Genomic DNA, 21080 nt, shown 5'->3' with positions numbered 1-21080 from the left:
GTTAGAAAATAAGACCATATCAATTTCTGAAATCAATAGATGACATAAAAATTAAAAAAATGAAACAATGTGAATAAAAATGGGAGCATCATTTTTTTTTTATAAGATAATCGTAAATACAAGATTTGTGAAGCAGAAAACCGCGATATGCAAGATGGACACGCGATAACGCGTTAGAATAAAGAGCATCACAGAGATAGATAGGAGGAACAAAAGGTTTTCCATGTCTCACGTCGCAGAAACCTCTACGAAAGAAACGGCGGCACAGTTGTCTAGAGTTCGTTCGAGTGAACAAAGGAGAAATATCAAATGGGATCGGGAGATTACGTCTATCAAGTCCCCCGATTCCCGATTCGAAACACAATGTTGAGCATCTCTCAGAAGAGAGACGATATTACGGTGCTCAGACTTGTTTCTTGTCAAGGTGCATCGACCAGAAGGCCGGTTCTATTCTCGGTACGGCATATAACGATGTTCCTGTGCCGTCGAGCAAAAAGGTAAAATCTGCAAATAAAAGCCGGCAATTATGAATCCTCTTCACTTGTACGGGACGACGCGAGAACATCGGCGAGGCTTTGTACGGGGCTCTCCAAATATTTTACAACTTTAGCTCTCGCGCTGTAATATATGCCCGATGTTACATCGGAGGGAGATTACGTAAATCCTCTTAGCTCGAAATGAAGCAAAACAAGGAATAAATCTTCCAAAATGCAATGCACGCGGAGAAAATTTTATAAATAACAAGAAGAAAATAATACTTGTACAATAAAAATACAATCGATTAAAGATTCAGGCAATATTCTCAAGAGTGATTTTTTTTGTTTTGCATTTGTTAAAAAATACCTGCCCAAATACTTACGCACACATATACATATATGCGGCTATAAATACATTTTATACTCGTATCATCAAGTCTCTGGGATCAACTCATCTTCTTCTAACAGTACTCGCAATTACAGTGGTTCAATTACACGTTATATTCATCACGTCGATCGGCGCCGAGGTACGCGGAGAAAAGAATCGCATGGTGCACGCAAAATCGGAAGAGAAGCTAAAGGAAGACGATGAAGTGAAAAAGAAGCGTACAAGAGAGGCTTAGGAAAGAAAAAGCGGAATATAGCAGCTATGCGGGACGTAATAAGGAAAAGGGGAGACTCTTGTAGGGAAAGAGGAAGAAAGACCGGTCTCGTAGTTAGCACACGGCAGACATTAACTTCCCATTAACCGTCTGCCATTAGACGGAAAGGCCCACGAAGAGAAGAGAAGAGAACTCCGGAGAAGGCCTACTGTGCGCTGGCGCCAGGAGTAATCGTCGGGGCGTATTAGGCGCCTCATGCAAAACCAAGCTCTCGATGGCTATTTATAAAATCGCCTCGCGGCAGCCGCGATAAAACCCCCTCGTAACGATATGCTCGCGATAAGAAGGAATAACACGTCCTTCGACATAATCGGACAGTGCCATTGACTCTTCTCTCTTTCGCAGAATTTATGTAAATATTGGCACAATTTTTATTTTCTTTTTTTTTTTTTTTTTTTTTTTTTTCAATTAACAATTTACACCTTGGTTCTCGTAAAGTTTCCTAGCAAGGTTTTTTCATAAATTTTTTTCAGCAAATTTTATTTTAAAAATTGCTCCGTACATAATGCGAAAAAAGTTTAAACTAGTTTATGCAATGACCGCTTATATATCTGTCCATATAACTGCTCACATATCTATGTAAATGTTCCATATAGATTAAATTTAACGATCCAGTCATTTTCAGTGATAAATCACACGTGTTCAACATTATCCGAGTAACGGCTGACACACAGATGATCCGTCACTTCTTTCAATTTTTTTTTCTCTATCTCTATTTCTATCCCATCATCTCATAGTTGGAAAAGAAGCTGGTTGACGTTTACATACAAGCCGGCAAAGACGTCGAATAAGGAAAAAGCAAAATGGAGATTCGAGCGCAATAATAATCAGCCAGAGTCTAGGCATATAATAATTATCGCCGACCACATCAGCGGAATTCTCATGGGTCGCTTATACGTGATAGCAGAAGTGCTGCGTATTTACCACGCGATAGTAATCTATGATCTATAAATAGTCTCGTGGCGGTGGGTAGAGAGGAAGAGAAAGAGAGAGAGAGAGAGAGAGGAATTGCGCCGCTTCTTCGTACCAAAAGAAGAGCTAAAGGAGCAAGAGCCGTGTAATTGCACACCAGGTGGAAGGAAGATAGCGGGTATAACTTGCGCCGCCTAGATTGCCATTCCTAAGAAATAGAACGGCCGTATCCGTTCGTTCATCAATATCCATTCTCCCTGGCTGATATTTAGGATCTATAAATATCGAGAGAATAGAGAGAGAGGGGAGGAGACTGTTTGCGATCTGCATAAACCAGAAAAAACACGTCGTCATCAGTTCATCAACGTGCGATCACACTCGACTGTATCTTTTACAGAGATAATCTCGTTGCCAACATTTTTGACTGAAGTATCATCATATCGATGTGAGCACGCGCTAGCGATAGATCCTTCCATTTCCTGGTCTCCCGCGACGATAATGTCGAGTTTATTATCCTCGATCATTTGATCAAAAATCGATTAATGACTTGCTAATATTGCGGAATCAATATCTCTTCGATAGCCGTGTATCAATGATGAAACTCAGAGAAATCAAGGTAGACTTGGATGTTTTTCGAACGTATGATAATCGCGCCGATTCCACGTTACAAAGTAGCAATCGTCGAAACAATCCACGATGTTTCACCAGACAAATAGTCAGGCAGACGATGTATCCTTTTACGCTCGAGGAAGCCGAGAGAAGAAGAGAGGAGTCGGCGAACGTAAGCACGCACGCCACGCACACGCGATCGCAAACATCGCTGGCTCGCAGGTAATACCGCGAGATCTATAAATAGATCTCGCCAGAGGAGGCATGGTCGCACCGGTTGCACGCCAAGTGTCTATCGCTCCTGCGAGATGCAGGCAAAAGAGGACCAGCCGGTTCAGCTCGGATACCTTTGCGAGCATAGGCGCCAACCGGCAGAATCGACCGGACAACGCGATTCGAAGCGGATTAGACGGGATAGAAGAAGCGGGAAGAGCGTGTGTTGGCAGAAACGACTGACTGCATGGTCGATTGTATAATGTCGTCTCATCGAAACAGCAATTCCGATGAAAATGCCGTCGTCTCGTAATCTCTCGCTGATTTGGATACCTCTAAAAGTTTTTTTTTTTCTAAACTAAAAAAGCAACCGGTGATAATAACCGTCAAATACCTGTTTCCGCATGGTTGGATAATGTAAACGCTGATTCGAATTAGTTTAGGATTTTTTTATCGCGATATTCAATCTCTTTTATTTAAAAAAGAAAAAAAACTATCTCGTTCGAAAAGAAGCATCATAGAAATATATCTGTTATTATACATACATAAATGTGCGACGTATCAATTTTTTCTGCAAGACTTTCTACGAATCAGGATTTATTTTAACGATGAAGATGAAGGATGGTGTAACAAACGATTCAATTTGTTTGAAAGAGAGGAAAAGATGGCGAAATTCGCGCATCCTCAGCAAAGTTATCAATTGAAAGCCTGTACATCCGAATCGCACACATCTAGAGAAACCTAACACCACGCTGCATGGCTTTCATAGCGCAGCCATCGTCATTAACATCCGTGTCCTTCGCGCTTCTCAACCCGATCGTCGTTGATCCCGCCTATGTCAAGCGCGATTCTACCAGCGGGATGCATCCGGCTCGGCAGCTTTTTACCCCCGTTGCAGCTTCTTCTACTCGTCGTCTGCCTCTCCCCTTCCCCTCCTCCGGGAGGAAGTAACCGCGATGAGATCGTATCCTGACCGCGATGACGATATCGTCGACTCGTCGCGCAAATTTTTCAATCGCGAAACTCGCCGGACGCGAAGAGCAGAATGAGAGAAAGAGAAATAGAGAATCTCTACGATTAAAGTTGTGCGAGGAGGCTGGCTGGTTTGCCTTGCGAAGGTTTTCTTACGTCCTACCGGCGCGAGTGCGCATAGGTATATACGTCGCACCTCTGAAAGTTCTCCTTCTCCTTCTCCTCCCCTGTCGGCGCTTCTATTCCGAAGCGGCTCTTTTTGCGCATTACATACTTGGCGGCCGATCCGAGCCAAGGGCGCACATTAGGCTGCATCGTGAAGATGCCCTTTCGAGGATTTAGCGCGGCGTGTGACCGAAATTTATTAAAATTAGATTGCAATAATAGCAGGATGTTCAACTAATGAAATATTGTAACTTGATAATGTATTGGATAAAAATAATAATACAATAATATATCAATATCATGGACGCGAATGTGGAAAGAACGAAGCCCAGAAGACGCGTTCACTGTGCATAGAGAGAGGAGATTCGGCCTATATTATATCATGCCAAAGATAACATATGCGGCAATCGAACTCCTTTCCCTCCCAGCAGATTGACTGAACGATTAAGATGAGGCGAGCTGGTTCACCTTGCTTTCTTCGTCGCATCTTGGAAACTTGGCGTGCGCTAACCCTTTATCAGCGAAGCGGGCTTCTCGCGAATATCTACCATCCCACGCCGATGGCCAGAAATTTAATGACGCTGTTAATATAGTTTACGATGATCAGCGCGGTATAAATAATTGACGCGACAAAGGAGTAGGACCGAAACATTTCGAGAAATGGTGAACGAGCGTTCCTCCTTCGTGCCCTCGTCCTGGCGACGACAGGGTAATCAAGTTCCGATTATCTTTTTATCCTCGCAGTTTCTTTCGTAATCGAAGAGCGGAGACGACGAAGCTGCGTCTGTCTTGGGGCGTTAACGAGAACACCGACGACGTGCGCGGATCGTAAGACGCGCACATGTAGCGGCAATAAAAGCGGCTCGTCTCTGTCACCCGTACGTTCTAAAGGCACCCTTCCTCACATTTAATGGCACGCACAAAGAGGGGTAACGACTGTCGCGGCCAAGCTAGACGCGAGAAATAAGATTGCACTCGTTGCGGTGCAGCGAGCTCGACGACGATGTTGTAAACTTGACGAGCAACCGTGGTTTTTAACAGCGACATTAAGATATCGCGATAAATGATTGCCGCTGCGGACTGAAAGGGCCGTACAAACGCCATCGCTAACAGTGACGCATTCCTCGAAGGAAATTACCTTTTTATGGTACCTCGCTTGTGTATCCAAGTAATGTTCGGTAAAATGTGTTCTTTTCAACCGAATTTATGGATCGGTGTTTAATTTATTTTCAGTTATTGACCTTAACTTTCAGCGCTACTCTTTTCATTCTTAAACTTTGCAACTGAAGGCGGTGCCATTTAATATACGATGATGAGATATAAAGCAAATAAGCGAAGAAGAGAACTAAAATATTTCAAGAGTTATATCAGATTTAAGAAGAAAATGTCTTTAAAAAAATAATTGTCAAGTTTCCTTTAAATCGAGCCAAATTTCACTAAGGAGATGGTCGTGCAACGGCGACGGTGCCTTCTTCCCCCTCGTAGAATCATTCAACGTCGCCCCCATAAAAACATCCTTTTTCCTTCCGTTTAATAATGACACGAAGAACGGAGGGTTGCTCCGATAGTCACGCTCTTGGCATTCACTCGAACGAAGTGGATTGCTCGGTCCCCTGCAATCTGCACTGCGCGCGCATTACGCATGTTTCTGCGGATGCACGCATTCAAGGTGCGTGCTCCCTTTCTTTCTTCGTTTTCATCGTGCGCTTCATCGGGGCATCATTACGCCAGATGGTCCTCTCCTTGTTCTTCCCAGCACCATCTCGCCACCATCACATCCTCCTCTTCTTGTCTTTTTCGTCCTCCTCGGCTTCAACCGCCATCGTCCATTTGCGATCGCACCGGATCTATTTATATCGCAAAGCGCTGGACCGCGTATATCCGCGGCGGACGCTCCATCGTGGAAACTTTAAAAGAAGAGGATAATAGGATGCGGCAAAAGAAACGTAGCCTTGTACTTGTTACTGCTGCCCCTCGTCGTCGTCGTCGTCGTCGTCGTCGTCGTCGTCGTCGTCGCCGTCGTTGTCGTCTTCGGCGACGGCGGCGGCGGTCACTTCAAGGAAATATTATTACGCGCGCGGGCTACGTTGCGCTTCGTAGAAATGTAGACTAATGGAAGCGGACGAGGAATTGTCACTTAGATTAGCATGAATGCGATTCCGGCGCGGCAGCCGCAACAAACGAGAGACTCTAACGTCCCCGGAGCGACTATCCAATCGAGCCAATGTATCTTCCGCGAAAACGATAATGTCATAATGTCGCGTAATGCCACCGTTCGCAACCTGGAAACGTGTCGTGATATTATTTAGCCTTCCAACGTATTATCGATGAGCGATAGTTTCCTGACGAAAAATTTACCAACATCTTTCTTGCGAGCTTCGCTATCGATTTTTTATTCGTATTCTTCTTCGCTGTAGCAAACAGAGAGGAAACGAGGATTTAATCTTACATAGAAGAATCTCACGACACCTTCTCCTATGTTAGCAGTGTCATATTTTTTTCGAAGGAAGACCAGAATATTCGCGAGATCCCGGCCACTATATCACGGACCATCGGACGGCACAAATTATTAGCAGCTTAAGAGTTCGTTGGCTGGCTTTCGTCGGTGGGGCCTACGGGCCCGAAAAGTCGTTAACAACAATTCCACCGACGAAAGTCGACGAACGAGAGTCATGGAGTCCGCGTCGAGGAGAGAAAAAAGATGGAGAAGGTGAAACCGTACGAAGGGGGTCGAGCGCGAGAAATATGGCGTAGGGCCCACGAAAGCAGCTAGAGAGGATAACGTCGGGGCCCAGCGAGGTGAAGGTCAAGATTTTGCGAACGCGCAAACAAAGTAGAACGCCGAGGGTACGGTGACAAATCGCGGGAGAAGGCGGAAAGAAGGATGGCTTGCGTACGCGAGATTCTCGGTAACAAAATATTTCACCAGGGCGAATCTATTATTAAACGATTCACGAAGCTCGACCAATTACTGCTGATCGAACGGTCGCTTTTTGCAATTTAAATTCGTGGACGGCGTATAGTTGCTGAAATTGCAAAGTGGCCTCTACCTCCTCCCCGAAAATGACGAGTCCGGAGGGGCTTTTTTGTCTCATAATGTTGTTTAGAACCTGAAAGAGGCGATATTTTACTACTGCTTTTAAACTACACGACATTTTAAAAGCATCGATTACAAATCTAGAGGGCAAAAAGGAATAAAATTGATCTCGTAAAAGTATCTATTCATCATCAGGCTAACTTGCGAAATCAAAAGAGACTATAAATCTATTCTACTTACAGATTACATTGAATCTTCCTTGATTTTGAAACTGAAGAAAGAACCGATAAAGATAAAGTGTTCACTGACGCGGTGTGATTACGCGGTCGTTCCTTGCAAAATCGATTATAACGTGATTATAGATATTGAAGAGATATTGAATCGTTTAACGACGACGACGACAGGCCGCAGGAACAGGTCGGCGAACTTGGCGAGCACCAGCAAAACCTCGAAGGTCGCGGAGTCCCTTGGCGACCGGTCGTCGCATCGCCTTCGGGCTGCCGTGGAGGGTGACTCTTTTTCTTCTCGTTCATCCACCTTCTCCTATCGCGCGGCCCTTTCCCCCCTCCCCCCTCCTCCCATCTCCTCCTCATCGCTGCATCGACTGCACCGCGCGCACGACTGCATTATCTTCTTCTTCTGTGCTTCGTCCTCTTCTCTTCGATCGTCTCCCTTCTTGTCCTTCTTCCTCCGAGCACACCACGGCCGTATACGGGGATTTGCGCCGATACGGTTGCGGATCGCTGTATGGCGAAGAGAAGCTAAACCTGCTGCTGCTCTCCATCGCGCATCCCGCGACTCTCTCTTCTTCTCTTTTCCGCCCTTCTGTCCTCCCCTATCCACCCGTTCCAGCTGTTCCTCTCTCTCTGTCTCTTTTACTATCCTCCTAAGTCACCGGTTTCGAATCAACGCCGAGTTCTCCACCCTATTTTTAGAACGGATTCGCTCCGTCGAGCTAATTGTGTTTTATGATCGCACGGCTGAACTATATGCGTAACATTAGGAATTTTTTTCTTTTTTCAGCGAGACGGGCGCATATCTGAGACATGATCTGAATAATATTAAAGTTTCAATCCCTACATATTCTTCCCTACATATTTTTCTCCAAGGATCAAATCAAAAAATATCAAGAATGCGAATATGAGGTCTTCGTACGATGCCCATGCAGCACAGTTCATTGCAATTACATTGTATGTTAGCAACGTTGCAATATTGAAAATTGTAATGAAACATTACAAAAAATATCAGCACAGTTGTTGCAACATGACATAAATATTTCGGAAAAATTTCAAAATCCAAATTTTATAATTATATTTTTTTAGGGTAAGACGTACCTATAGGAAATATATAAAATGTGAAAAAGTTGAACTTGAAATAAATAAATGTTTGCGATAATATTTATCTAAGAAATATTATATTGTAAATTTACATATATATGTATATAAATTATATATATATATAATTTTATGTAAATTTATAATATACTTTTTAGATAAAATAATTATTACAAACATTTAAGTTCAACTTTTTTGTATTTTATGTGTCCATATGTTTCTGATATTTATCTATCAGAAACAAAAATTCTTATATGCAACATTAGTCGACAATTGCAGTAACAATGCATTATTGCAAATTCATAAAATTGCAATAGTGCTATAATACGTCGCAATCTTCCTAAAGGCGGATATTTTAACGTTGCTGCAATCTCACAACAATGATGCAGCAACGTTTCGCAGTGAATTTGCAATATTGCAATATTGCGATAAAAGATTGTTGCAATGTGTATACAATCTTTCGGTGCTGTGTATGGGTGCATTTTTGAGTCATTAAATAACGACAATGAAATATCGTTGTACTATCAGACGCCAGGATCTTTGTCAACAATCGGCAAAATCTCAATCATTCATATTCAGAGCCTTGTATTTCTTTCGTATCGAGTGAATCACATGGAATAACAAAATAGAGTACGCGAGGAGAAAAGTGGTCGTCGAACGAAAGGAAGGAGTGAAAAATAAAGAAAGGAGAACCAAGGAAGGGAAGCACGATGTAGCACGTCGTGGCGATCTAATTTAATGACTGGCGCCAAGTTTCTATCTAGTATCATCCGTTAATTCTGATGTACGCATCGTTATTTCTACTGTCGTCTCTTCCTTTTTTTATCGCTCTTACATATTTAGCCCCATCGACCGCCATCGATTTCATCTCGATAGACGAGCTAGACTCGTTTCGCGTCTAGCTTCTCTATCTCTCTCCCTCTTTCCATTACGGCGATCGACAATTTTCCACGCTCGACGTAAACTGCTTTCGAATCGCTGATAACGCCGATAACGTGTCCTTCTTCGTGTATGTCGTCGCTAAAATCAGCTCACCTCGTTCACTGATATCCTTTCCCGTCAATGATGAAAATGTCATTCGTAGGGTATAATTATGTAGGTGAACGTGGCCCCCCTTTTTTACGACGCGAATCGAGATTTAAGAGAGAAATAACGCGAATCACTCGTCTCAATAGCATTTTGAGTTTTGATCGATGAATCGCAAAGTTGCATGGCTACGTTTTGACAGATGAAACCTTTCTCTTTCATTTTATTATCCACCTATGCAATGCGCCAACATCTCGACGATACTAGTTAAATGGCTTACGTATCACACGTATCTAACTGTCTGCCGTATATTTATGTATTTTATCACGCAAATGTTAATTCGTTTGAAAGAGTCTCCTACATATACCAAAGGTGACGCTGTTAATTAGTGCCCTCACGTGAGAAACGTCAATGTGACGTTTTTCTCTTTCTGTTTACGTACAATTAAATCCAGCAATCACTATCTTGGAATCATGTACAGACAGTCTCTCTGACCGATGAAAAACGAAGCCGAGATCGATGTTGATACACGCATCACGAATCTCCATTTAAATCTAATAAGTGTTATCCAAATATCATTTTACGCGCGGAAACAAATAATAATTTCGAAAGGACACAAATCTACCGTTAAACATCACGCCACGCTCTATTAAATCCCTCGGCTTGGCCGATCGCCGCCGATTCTTCGTGAACTCACCGGCGGGATTCTTTCTCTCTTCATGGATCACGCGTTCCCGCACGCGCTCGGCCCGCATATGTTATACGCGGCTGCGTGTCCGAGCAAAAGCCGTTCCCCGCCGTTTTCCGGGGTGATTTCTTGGCCGTTGTTTTGATCGCGATCTAAGTATAGACACGCGGACAACGTGACATCGATGGCCTGGATTCGATCGGAAGAGATCGCGATCGATGTGTCGTTGCCGAGTCACGCGGTACATTAAACTCTTTACTTTGTAAAAAGAGGTTCATCCGATTCGATCTAAAACATTAGCCGTACATGAATAATTTTGACAACCGTATTGGCGAAAAAAATGCATTGTTTTATCTTACATACGAAATATACATTTTTTTTGAAATGAAGTTTTTATGTCCTCGTTCCAACATAATGTATTTTTTTTTCTGCATTAATTTATCGAAAGAAATTTCTTATGCAAAAGCAGATTGAGATTATTCATCTCAGATGTGAGAATACTTTGTTAAAATTCGCTTTAAAATATGCGATTTTATTATTCACATGAATAATACTGCGATAATAAATTGCACTTGGACAACTTTGCTCCGTGGAAACATTGTACATTTGTTGTCCCGCCAGATGAAATGACAGTACGGCGCCGTGACTTATCTTCGTCGCGATACGAGCAAAGTAGCTTGCCGTTAATATTATTTCTTTAAACACAAATTCTCGCGAGAAGAAGGTCGTAAATTTTACCGGCCCACTTTAACAACGACGCCGATGGAATCGCCGATTCACGAATGGGTTAATGACGCGATTTAGGCGAACACCGATGGTCATTTTTCGTCCGGCGAGTTAAGCACGATCGTTCACCCTCAAAGGAGGTATGAATAATAAAAAAAAAAAAAAAAAAAGAGGAAAGAAATAAAAAAAGGAAGAACAGGTCGCGCAGCATCCGGGGAACGATCTGCCTCGCGAATGTTATCTCAAAACTTCTTTCTCGCCCATGTCACTCCCTCGACACTCTCGGCGTCGAACGATGCATTGAGTAACGCGGTGATAAAGGCGAGAACGCTGCGCGAATATCACGATAATCAGCCGAATGATGGATAATGATCGGGGCGGCTGCCTTTCGCGCCCCGTCTCCCTTCCTACCGGTCCGACCGACCATTATTCAATTGAATTCAATGCTACGCCGACTATTACGGAATTGACTTCGAGAACTTTCTTTCGGGCATCCGTCTCGCCGCACAGACGCTACTTCCGTCGAGCGGCCCTACGAGGAACGACCTGTAAGCGAACACCCGGGTGTTGCGTAAAAACGCAAAATAATTTCGAAGAAGGTTGAGGAATTTTATGAAATCTAATTTTATAGTCTTCGATATTTGTTGCTCAAAATTTGTAGAATCATTATTCAAATTTCAGAAAACGTTGTTTTTCATCGAGACAGCAGTAAATTTTCCCTGTTATTATTTCCAAAAGTCATTTATTTAGCTTGTCATATCTGCATTGTACTTTACAAACCGATCTCATTATCAGTCAATCTTGCGATAACGGACGCTTCTCACACGTCTCTTCTCTTTAATAGAAATTTTATTATCGCTCGGATAGATTCTGGATGGACGCTTCGATTCGCCACATACCTGGCTCCGATGACGATAAAGGGGCACCCAGACGGAAACTCGCGCCACGCCGCTGAATTTATCGTCGCAGCACCAGGCATCGTTAATTCCCAGTAGCGTAGTCGCGTCACGTAGCGTCGGGTACACGAAGAGCAGAAGGCAACGCGGCATGACCGAACCCCTGCTGGTATTTCTTTTTTTTTTTTTTTCTCCTCTTCCCTCTTCCGATTGTGCGCAGAGCTAGCTCGAGCTGACTACTGACATTGAGATCGTCGAGAGAGAAAGACGTGTACTGTACTTCGTACTTCGCACCCAGACTGCTAATACGAGCTTCGAGACTTCCTATGTCGTAGAAACAGCGACCAAGTCGCTCAACGACTATTCAGATACTTTTACAATGTTCAAAGGAAAAGTGTGCGAATTCGATATTCGAGGATGATAGCTCGACCAAGGGAGCGAATGAGCGAGTGATCGAGAGAGATACCTAGATCGTTGATCGTGTAATAAAATTTTAATAAGCTTCATAGAAATCAACTTTCTGTGGAAAGAATATATCTGTAATGAATGCAATTCTCTAAAAATATTTTATTTATTTCATTTATTTTAATGTATGTTGAAAAAATTTGACAAGGCCGATAAGCTTTTTCCAGCTTATGATTAGTATATATATTTTTCTATGGTTATATAGTGCTTCGATCCGTCAAGTTTTATTTATATTGTGTGAAAATTTTTATCTTAATATCCTAAAACATTCAACGCACTATTATCTGTAAAACGATTTTCCTCGGAGCAAACAGGTTTCGTTCTACTGAACCTGTCGTTGAACGACCAGATTAAAATGTATACGCCGCTTATGATACGTATGATAATAACATGGGAATTTTACGTTAAATATCTCCAACCGGTTAATCCACTCATTCATCAGTTTACCGAGTAGCTTAGCGCAATGCAATTCACGATATTAATTACGCGTCTTAAATGATCTAATAACAAAATGTAGTTTCAACGACGAGACTCGTTACCTAAGCCTTGAACTTTTCAAATAAACATTACGACAGAAAAAAATTTTAAAAATTGGCCGTAATGAATACTTATGACGCATGATTATATTTTTTATCGTCACTCTTTCATGTCCTTGTCTTCATCGAGCAATGATCTTTCAACTTGCATCACTCGCGATTAAATATGAAGCCACGTTTCTTACTGACATGTGAAAATATCACGAAAATGTCAAAATCAAATCGGCAGAATAACAAAATTAATAATAATTAATTTTAACTACAGGTTAAATTTTATTCCTTAATTAAAAAGAAGGTTTATTATAAACTTGTATGTAAATGAATAGTCTATTTAGTCCATTAAAATACATTTTCAAATAGAAAATTTTTTTTCGAGCTTATTCGATAGATATCTCAATGATTGTGAGAAAAAATTGATAAAAAAATCAGTTGTTTTCTTTTTTATAATAGAAAAATATAAAGAAAAATATTGATTAAAAATCTAGTCTAGATTCATAACAGGATTAAACTACAATTTTGACAGCTGAATATTGTTACACGTAACTTTAAACTTACGATAAAATAATACATAAGTTATTATTACAATAACAACATAAATTACTTGTATATTACAATACGTTAAACAAAGAATTATAAATACTCCCAGATTTCGATCAAACGATAAGATGGAGATAAAATTAAAAAAATAGTTTCGAAGCCGTGATTAAAATCAAGTTAACACTTAACAGGTATGTGATTGTCTAACGTCATGATCTTTCAATTAAATCTACGATAACATCTACGACGATTAGACAGGTAGCTCGGTAGAGTTCGAAAAACTCGGGTAATAAAAAAAGGATCAAAATAAAATTACTTACGATCGAGACGGGTCTAGAGCCGAATTTACAGTTATCGCGAAAGTTAACGGGAAAGAAAGAAAAAGATAAAAATTTTATTAAGTCTTCTACGTATAGTTGTTCACCGAGATAGAAAAGTACGGTCCGAGCCAATATACATGAATCCCCGATATTTACACCTTCTTAAACTCGAATTAACGCCAATTTCGTTTACAATGTGTATCTTAATCAATCGCACTCTAACAATAAGCTTCTTACGTGGCGTGAACATAATTAGTGCGTCTCTCCTAATTGAGAGCGTTCAAGGTTGAGCTAAACCGGCAGTGTCCTCTTCTCATACTTAGACCGTGAATAATATTAAATGATCTTGAAGCGTGAGCAGCATGAAAAATAGTGAAATTAAAAATGAAACGTATATATATATATATATATATATACGCGCGGATATGCATAATACACTTTCGCCGAAATTAGATCCAATTAACGTACGTAATGAGCCTTGCAAAAAGAAAGAACGATTGCTTCACGCAAGTGCGTATATAATATGTAAAGCGATTGATTGGCGCTTATACTATTAGTTGCGATTGATTTTTTTTATTATCCCTCTCACGGCGTTAACTAATATCGGCGCCAAACGGATGCTTATTTCGTAATTATCATATTACTGCGTATTTAAACCCGTTTTCTGCATACACGCTAATGCATACTGCACAGTCTAATGACTAAGCTCTCCACGAGATACGCCAGCATGTATTTACTTATGTATGTATGAGATTGATTTCAGAATGCATAGGTATAAAAAACAATAAGATGGATCTCTTATCGTGAGATCTCTCTCATTATTGATATTGCATCTTACCAACCGTTCCAAGTAAATGCGAATTAATCTTTATTAGCAGTCACAAAACATTAATTGATCTTTTATCTCGATTTTCTATTCGAATATATTTGATGAGCATTATTATGTTGTCTATTATGTTCAAGAATAATGATAAATAATTATAGCTATGAATTTATCTCAATGCAAATATGAAATACGCAATTTTAAGCAACTGATATGCGAGTTGAAACTATTTCTAGAATTTATAAATTCAAAAAAGTGCAATAGATTCCATTCACGATCGGGATTCCGCTTATCGTTAGCAGTGCGCGTCCATTGACAAAGTCACGAAGCGACATCGCGCTCGGAATATCGCATCGGATTCGATGAATATCGCAAAAACTCAGGCTAAGCAGGAAGCATACTGACGTTTCTCTAACATGCTCTTACGACATCGAGGCGACTAAGAAATGGATTTCTATTAAACTCTCCATCTATTGAAGTACAAAAGTACTATTCATTATTGCATTTGTTTAAAAGATACTTTATTTTTCATAAAATTAATACTGCATGTTTTTAAGATCTACACACACCATACGTAATGTCACTGTCACATCAAACGTAACGTGAAATATTCTTACATAGATCTTAAATAGAGACAGAATTGAATCATTGCCAATATTTAAATTTTATATAAAAATATTTAATATTACACTGACATGACATTACATATAACGTACAATACGCTTTGATGTTTTGAAAAATTTTTTTGTTACGATTGTACAGAGCAAACATAATTTAGTTAAATGAGAATGAAAGAAGAAAAGAATAAATCAATATTAATGACAATTATTTTCAAATATACTTTTAATTTTAAAGATTATTTATTTATACATGCTTTGTTATACAAACATAAGTTACATGTTGTCAAACTCTATGGAGAGTGATAATCCTTGAGCAAAATGAGTCACTTCCCTCTTCGTTCTCGAAAGAGATAAATATGAATTAAACATCTCTATTCAAATACACATTCGCGTTAATCGACGATACTTGTGCGCTGAAGAGCGTGGACCTTCATCCGAAATTACCAAAAGAGACGTATCTCTATTATACTCGAAGCGATATAAACGGCCTCGTTGGCTATTGTTGAGATCGCAAATCATATGGAATTTGTTATTATTTATCTAATATGTTGCATTGGTATTCTGTCATTATTCAGCCATTTTATATAGGAATGCAAAAGAAAATCCAAACAATCTATGAAGCGAAATCAAAATAATAATGTCTTCTCTTATTCATATTTACATACAAATCATTTAATTAATAATAAAGTTTTAATTTATGAACGTATTAATTTATAAACGTATAGATAGGAAAATGAGATAAGCTCTCTGGTTAGAAGAGATTTTAATGCTGCATCTTTGGATGCAGAAAGCTTTTAAATCCGCAGTTATACAAGGAATCGTTACATGAATCGCGTGTTGCAAATTATTCTAACAAACAGAGTTCTATAGTGCGATTTAACCACGGACAATCTCTGTACCCTATCATGTGCGCTGTTGCCTTCGATCCAAATGGACTCCCAAGGCCTGTTATTTGATCTGACCCTAATAGATACTCTTGTTTGTCTCTCGAAAGATAAAAGGAACCTTTTGTTAGTACTCGTTGTCAAGGAACCCTTTCAAGTAAGTTTGACTTGGCTGATTGTAAACTAACACGCATGTTTCCTAAAGGGCTTATGGCCGTTGAGCAGTGGAATATTCCCAGAGACCATCGAGACGTAGTGGAAATTTTCCAGTCGTTGAAAAGAATCTTTTACAGCGACATAGTACTGGCAAATAAGAGACGTGTATCTTGGGTTATTTTGGAATTTAAAAAAAAATAATAATCAGTATTGATCAAGTATCTTGTTAAACAATGTGTTGAAAGCAGTATAATATTATGCTGGATGATTCTGAAGCAACATATTATGATTAATATGTACTGTAAATATTTTACAACATCTGTGCCTAACAGTATCAAATTAAATTCCCTTCTTCCCAGTTTTACTCTCTTATTTTCCTTTTTATTTATTTCTTTTATTTTCTTTTTCAGATGATCAAGATATAACATCGGTCATTCGTTAGCTACGTCATTGAATCGACGTGACCCTGAATGCAAACAAGCTAGCCAAGTTCGCGGTCACTTCACATTTCGTGATCGCGCAAAGAAATGACGCGAATTACATCACGACGATCGTCAAATGCAAATCAAATATCCTCGACGACAGGCAACGATGCAAATGATCGGCTTCGTTGAGATGGACCAATGGACCAGATGGATCAAGTGAAATACTCAATTAACCAAACGAGAGAGATACGGGAACCGATTCGCTCATGCTCACACGCTTTCGATCAGACATACGCATTGTAATTCATTGACGTGCCACCTGATAAAGTATGATTGAACATATCGAGAATTCATTATCGCGCACTTGTACTTTATCTTACTTCATACGTATCACGCATAAAGATCAATTTCATCGACCATTTTTTTAGTCATTTCTTTTATCTCATTTTCATTCGACAAACACTAAAAATAACTTTAAAACGCAACAGTAATAATTCGTAATTTAATATTCTCTTGGAAAAACTTTATAATTATAAAATAGTTTTCACGTACAAATTAAGTAAAAAAAAAGAAAAGAATTATTATACATATATAAGTTAGGCTAATTTAATTAGCACTATCGATGCAACTGGTGCTAATGATTAAAGAATTTTTTTTCCATTATTTCTGGGCATATAAGTAGCATAATTCATTGAGCCGCAGCTAGCAATGCGTACAAATCGATTCATGTCAACCAGTTTCACTAAGGTCGTGCACTATATGTGTAACGAGATCATTTTCTAGCCGATAACAGACCGCCGTACCGGGTACGGGTTTGCATCGAGATGCATAATGCCTTCCCTCGCGATCGACGAAACCTGTCCTCTACCTCTCCCATCGCCACGGATTAAAGGCGAACTTACATGGTTCGCTCTCGATCGTACCGAACAAATTGTTGCAAGTAATATTGATGAACGAGATTACGATTTATATATATATATATATATATATATATAATATACGAATAATAATGTGTGCAAATAATGATAACTAATTGTAATTATTTATAATATTGAAAATAATTTTTTAATTTAATTACTTAATATATAAAACCTGCAAATTTTGTCACCTTTATAGAAAAGTTTATTGCGACTCTAAATTCGATACGCAGATGACTGTCATTCGCAACGAAGCCTGTTATTAACGCGTACATCTAATGTGTAAAAGACTTTGTAGCGCAAATTCCGCCCATATCGTGTGCAACGTATACACCTGCGTCAGCATGCAAATGCACTACACTCGCGGGGGACCGGTTCGTAAAGGTCGAGCGTTATACCGAGGTCATTCCATGAGTGAAGATCGATGAAATCTGTCTTGTTCGGCTCGTATGGCCTATTTACGCGATGACGTTCAATTGATTATTACATTGTGAATAAATTTAATAAAAATTTTATATTTACACAGGTAAACTTTGTTAAAATTTATGCTTGTTTAACTTTCATTGCATCAATTGTTAATTGACGAATTCTTTTAGGGAAAGAAAAAAATCAGATTTTCAATATTAAAAATATGTAAATCCAGCCTTCATTAAATATATAATTTATTAATTGATTTATTTCAGAATTAAAAATAATTTCAGACAATTCGAGATAAGAAAATATATTATGCATTAAAGTCGAGCTTTAGTGCAAAAAGAATTAATAGCAATTAACTTTAATGTCAAATGCTAGCATTAAAAAATGGATTATCAGGATATTATATTAGAAGAATATTAATACAATTTACGTAAAGATTATGTAAAATTTGATTCATACAATTTTTTTCTTTATTATTAGTCTTTGAGGAAATAGAAGAAAACCACACGCGCGCGAGAAGATTGGTACGATGCATAATAATCCGATACATATCATTATTTATATTGCAGAAATCAAAATTTACTACGTTGCAGTTTCAAGTATTCGATGTTATCGGAATTATGAGAACCTTACATTCTGAGAAATATATAAAATATGCATGATTGATTGCAAAACGTTGCAATCGCGCGTCAGAATAATATACAGAGAATTTAAAATCTATCGCGCTTATTAATCCAAGTCTATAGATTATCTTCAAGTTTTTTTCTATCCTAGTTCTATAATATCCAATGAAGGAAAAAATTGCAATATTGCATCTTTCAAAGATTAAAGCGTCTTTCATCAAAGTTATATCTACAATTCGATTAAATCGAATAAAAAAATATATAAAATATAAAAAGATTACACGTACAATATTTTCTGTAACAATTTAAGAAACAAAGAAGCATGATAAGGAACGTTTTGTAAGGAAATTTCTTAAATCTCGGCTCGATTGCATAGAAATGCATTGCGCGCGAAGCGTTCAGAAGTGCAACTCCGCAGAGAGATGATCGCAGCCGAAGAAGAAGAGGAGAAGAAGACGGGGCAGAGCGAAAGGGGGAGGAAGGCGAGAAAAAGTCGCGGACGTTAAACCGCCCGCTCGCTCTCAGGGTAAAAAGATAACAGAAGAGGTAGGAGAGAGAATAGGTGAACGAGAGTAGAGGATGAGTCGCGCGATAGAGGAGAACGGTTGGAGAGGGGGATGAAGAGCGAGACCCCGTGCAGGGAAGGATGATGACGATGTAGCCGGGGAGGCGGGGGGGAGGCGGGGGGGAGGGGAGGAAAGATGCGGGCGCAAAAGGAAAGAGACAAGACGCGCGAGGAGGGAATCGAAGAAAGAAGGAGCCGTCATGCCAGGCCTGTTCTTTCGAGGTCGCACGTACGTCCGTATAATACTCGTAATACGTGTAATACGGATAATACCTGTAATACCTGTGTAACGCATTATACACCAGCGTGCACGACCGGCCGGCGGCGTCAGGCGACGACGACCGATCGCATCTCCGCGTCCTTGCGGCTCCCCGCGACTTCCCGAGGAAAGGAGCATCTCTGGGGAGTCCTGTCGCCGGTGGATAATTAAGATTAAACGAGCGAAATGAGATGCCATTGACGAAAATCGCACCTCGTATGTATATTTAACTTTGAAAAATCCATACATTTGTGGATTGTAAAGAAGATGGACTGCAATATCCGCAGATAGTCAAGTCAGTGGCATGCATAGTAGACTGAAATGTTATCTTTTCTTCTTTTTTATGATTTTTGTAGAAATAATTGAAATAATCTCAATTTTAATCACACCATAAGTTTATAATAAAAGCAATGATTTTAATGTCTTAAATTTATAAATTAGACAATATTTATGGGAAAGAAGATTAAAGAAACAATTTTCTCGAGAGACAAATTGAAATTGTGATTTCTGAGATGTGTAATTATTGAAATTGCCGAAATTATCCTTGGTGCAGCTTTTCTTAATGACGATAATCAATGTCATAGAGATAAAATCATAGAGATGGTCATGAAGAGATAAGAAAAAAAGTCGAAGGATGACTACTAAGAATCATCATTTTGTACGCATCGTACATGCATGCAAGCAATCTATCTATCTAAAAGACAATCATCAACGATCGATGGTCAAAGTTACTTTTATCGATGAAAGTTCTTTGAGAGTTCACAATCGCGTCCTTCTAAGAATAACATAGAAAATCATACGTCGCCTTGTGCACGCGGCGCAATTATTATCGCAATCATTTTCTAAGCCCCCCCCCCCCCTCTCTCTCTCTCTCTCTCTCTGTTAATTGCTGAATAAATTTCGCGCGTTGCAAACTTAAAATATGCGATACATCTAATTTTACCGCCATGCCCTTAAATCAAAATCACGGATCGTAAACCGCACCCATAACTTATGCACACACGTAGTCTGCATCGACGAAGCATAGCGACGTGAATGAGGAGACGGCATCGAAATAGATAAAGAAAAAGAGAAGGAGAAGAAAGCGCGGAGAGTATAGAGGAGAGGTGTAAGAGGGTGGACATCGTGGAGCTAAGGGGGAGAAAGGGCGGAGGGAAGAGACGGGACCGGCGAGCGAGACATGGATATATCGTACGGTTAAAGCTAAGTTAGGATGAGGATAGCGGCGATTATCTTAACGATCCCCTGTGGTAAAACCTGAACGACAACCCGTTCCGGCCCCGTCCGTCGTCTTTGGTCCATAGTATATACCGGGGCTAATGCCGTTGCTGTTGCTGCCGCTTGACTGCCGCAACGACGTCGTCGTTGCTGCTGCAAAAGGAACACGACGAAAGGAATCGCCCAGCGGAGAAAAAGGGGAGAAGGAAAGGATAGAAGAGCCAGCTGAAAATAGCTGTAGCCGCCGGCAGAAGCTCCGCGAGCTCAGGCGAGAGAGTTCAGAGATTCTTCTCTTCTTTCGCCGTCGTCTACTCGTCTTCCTCTTCCCTTCTTTCCTTACGTCTTACATTGTAGGAAAGGCTGAACATTATCACCTGCTGAATACGCGATCCACAAATGGATCGACGACGCGAGTCGATATATTCGCATTCAAATGTTCGTCCTTTAATCGAAATTTATTGTTCACAAGATATATAATATGTGATTGAATTATCTGTTTTTTTTTTTTTTTTTTTTTTTTTTTTGTATCTTTTGAATTATTAGTTAAACTAGTTTAAATTTTCAAATTTTTTCAGAATTTTAGTCTTGATCTTGACTCT

General features: G+C 39.8%; 1 protein-coding gene across 3 annotated transcripts in view; it reads right to left on the bottom strand.

The window, feature by feature from the left end:
- S6kl (ribosomal protein S6 kinase like) overlaps positions 1 to 21080 on the bottom strand; it is a 46309-nt gene that overhangs the window by 4597 nt on the left and 20632 nt on the right. For 2 of the 3 annotated variants that reach the window (XM_072908672.1, XM_072908673.1), the window contains exon 9: positions 18195 to 19413. The exons of the other annotated variant lie outside the window; for it this stretch is intronic. In XM_072908672.1, coding sequence (XP_072764773.1) covers positions 18961 to 19413 — 453 coding nt within the window. In that variant the 3' untranslated portion in view covers positions 18195 to 18960. Of the gene's footprint in view, positions 1 to 18194; positions 19414 to 21080 lie in introns of those variants that run through there. 3 annotated transcript variants of the gene reach the window in all.

This window comes from Anoplolepis gracilipes, chromosome 16, assembly GCF_047496725.1.
Source record: "Anoplolepis gracilipes chromosome 16, ASM4749672v1, whole genome shotgun sequence".
NCBI lineage: Eukaryota > Metazoa > Arthropoda > Insecta > Hymenoptera > Formicidae > Anoplolepis > Anoplolepis gracilipes.
Note: the sequence above shows the minus strand (reverse complement) of the source record. Positions and strands in the feature narration are given on the sequence as shown.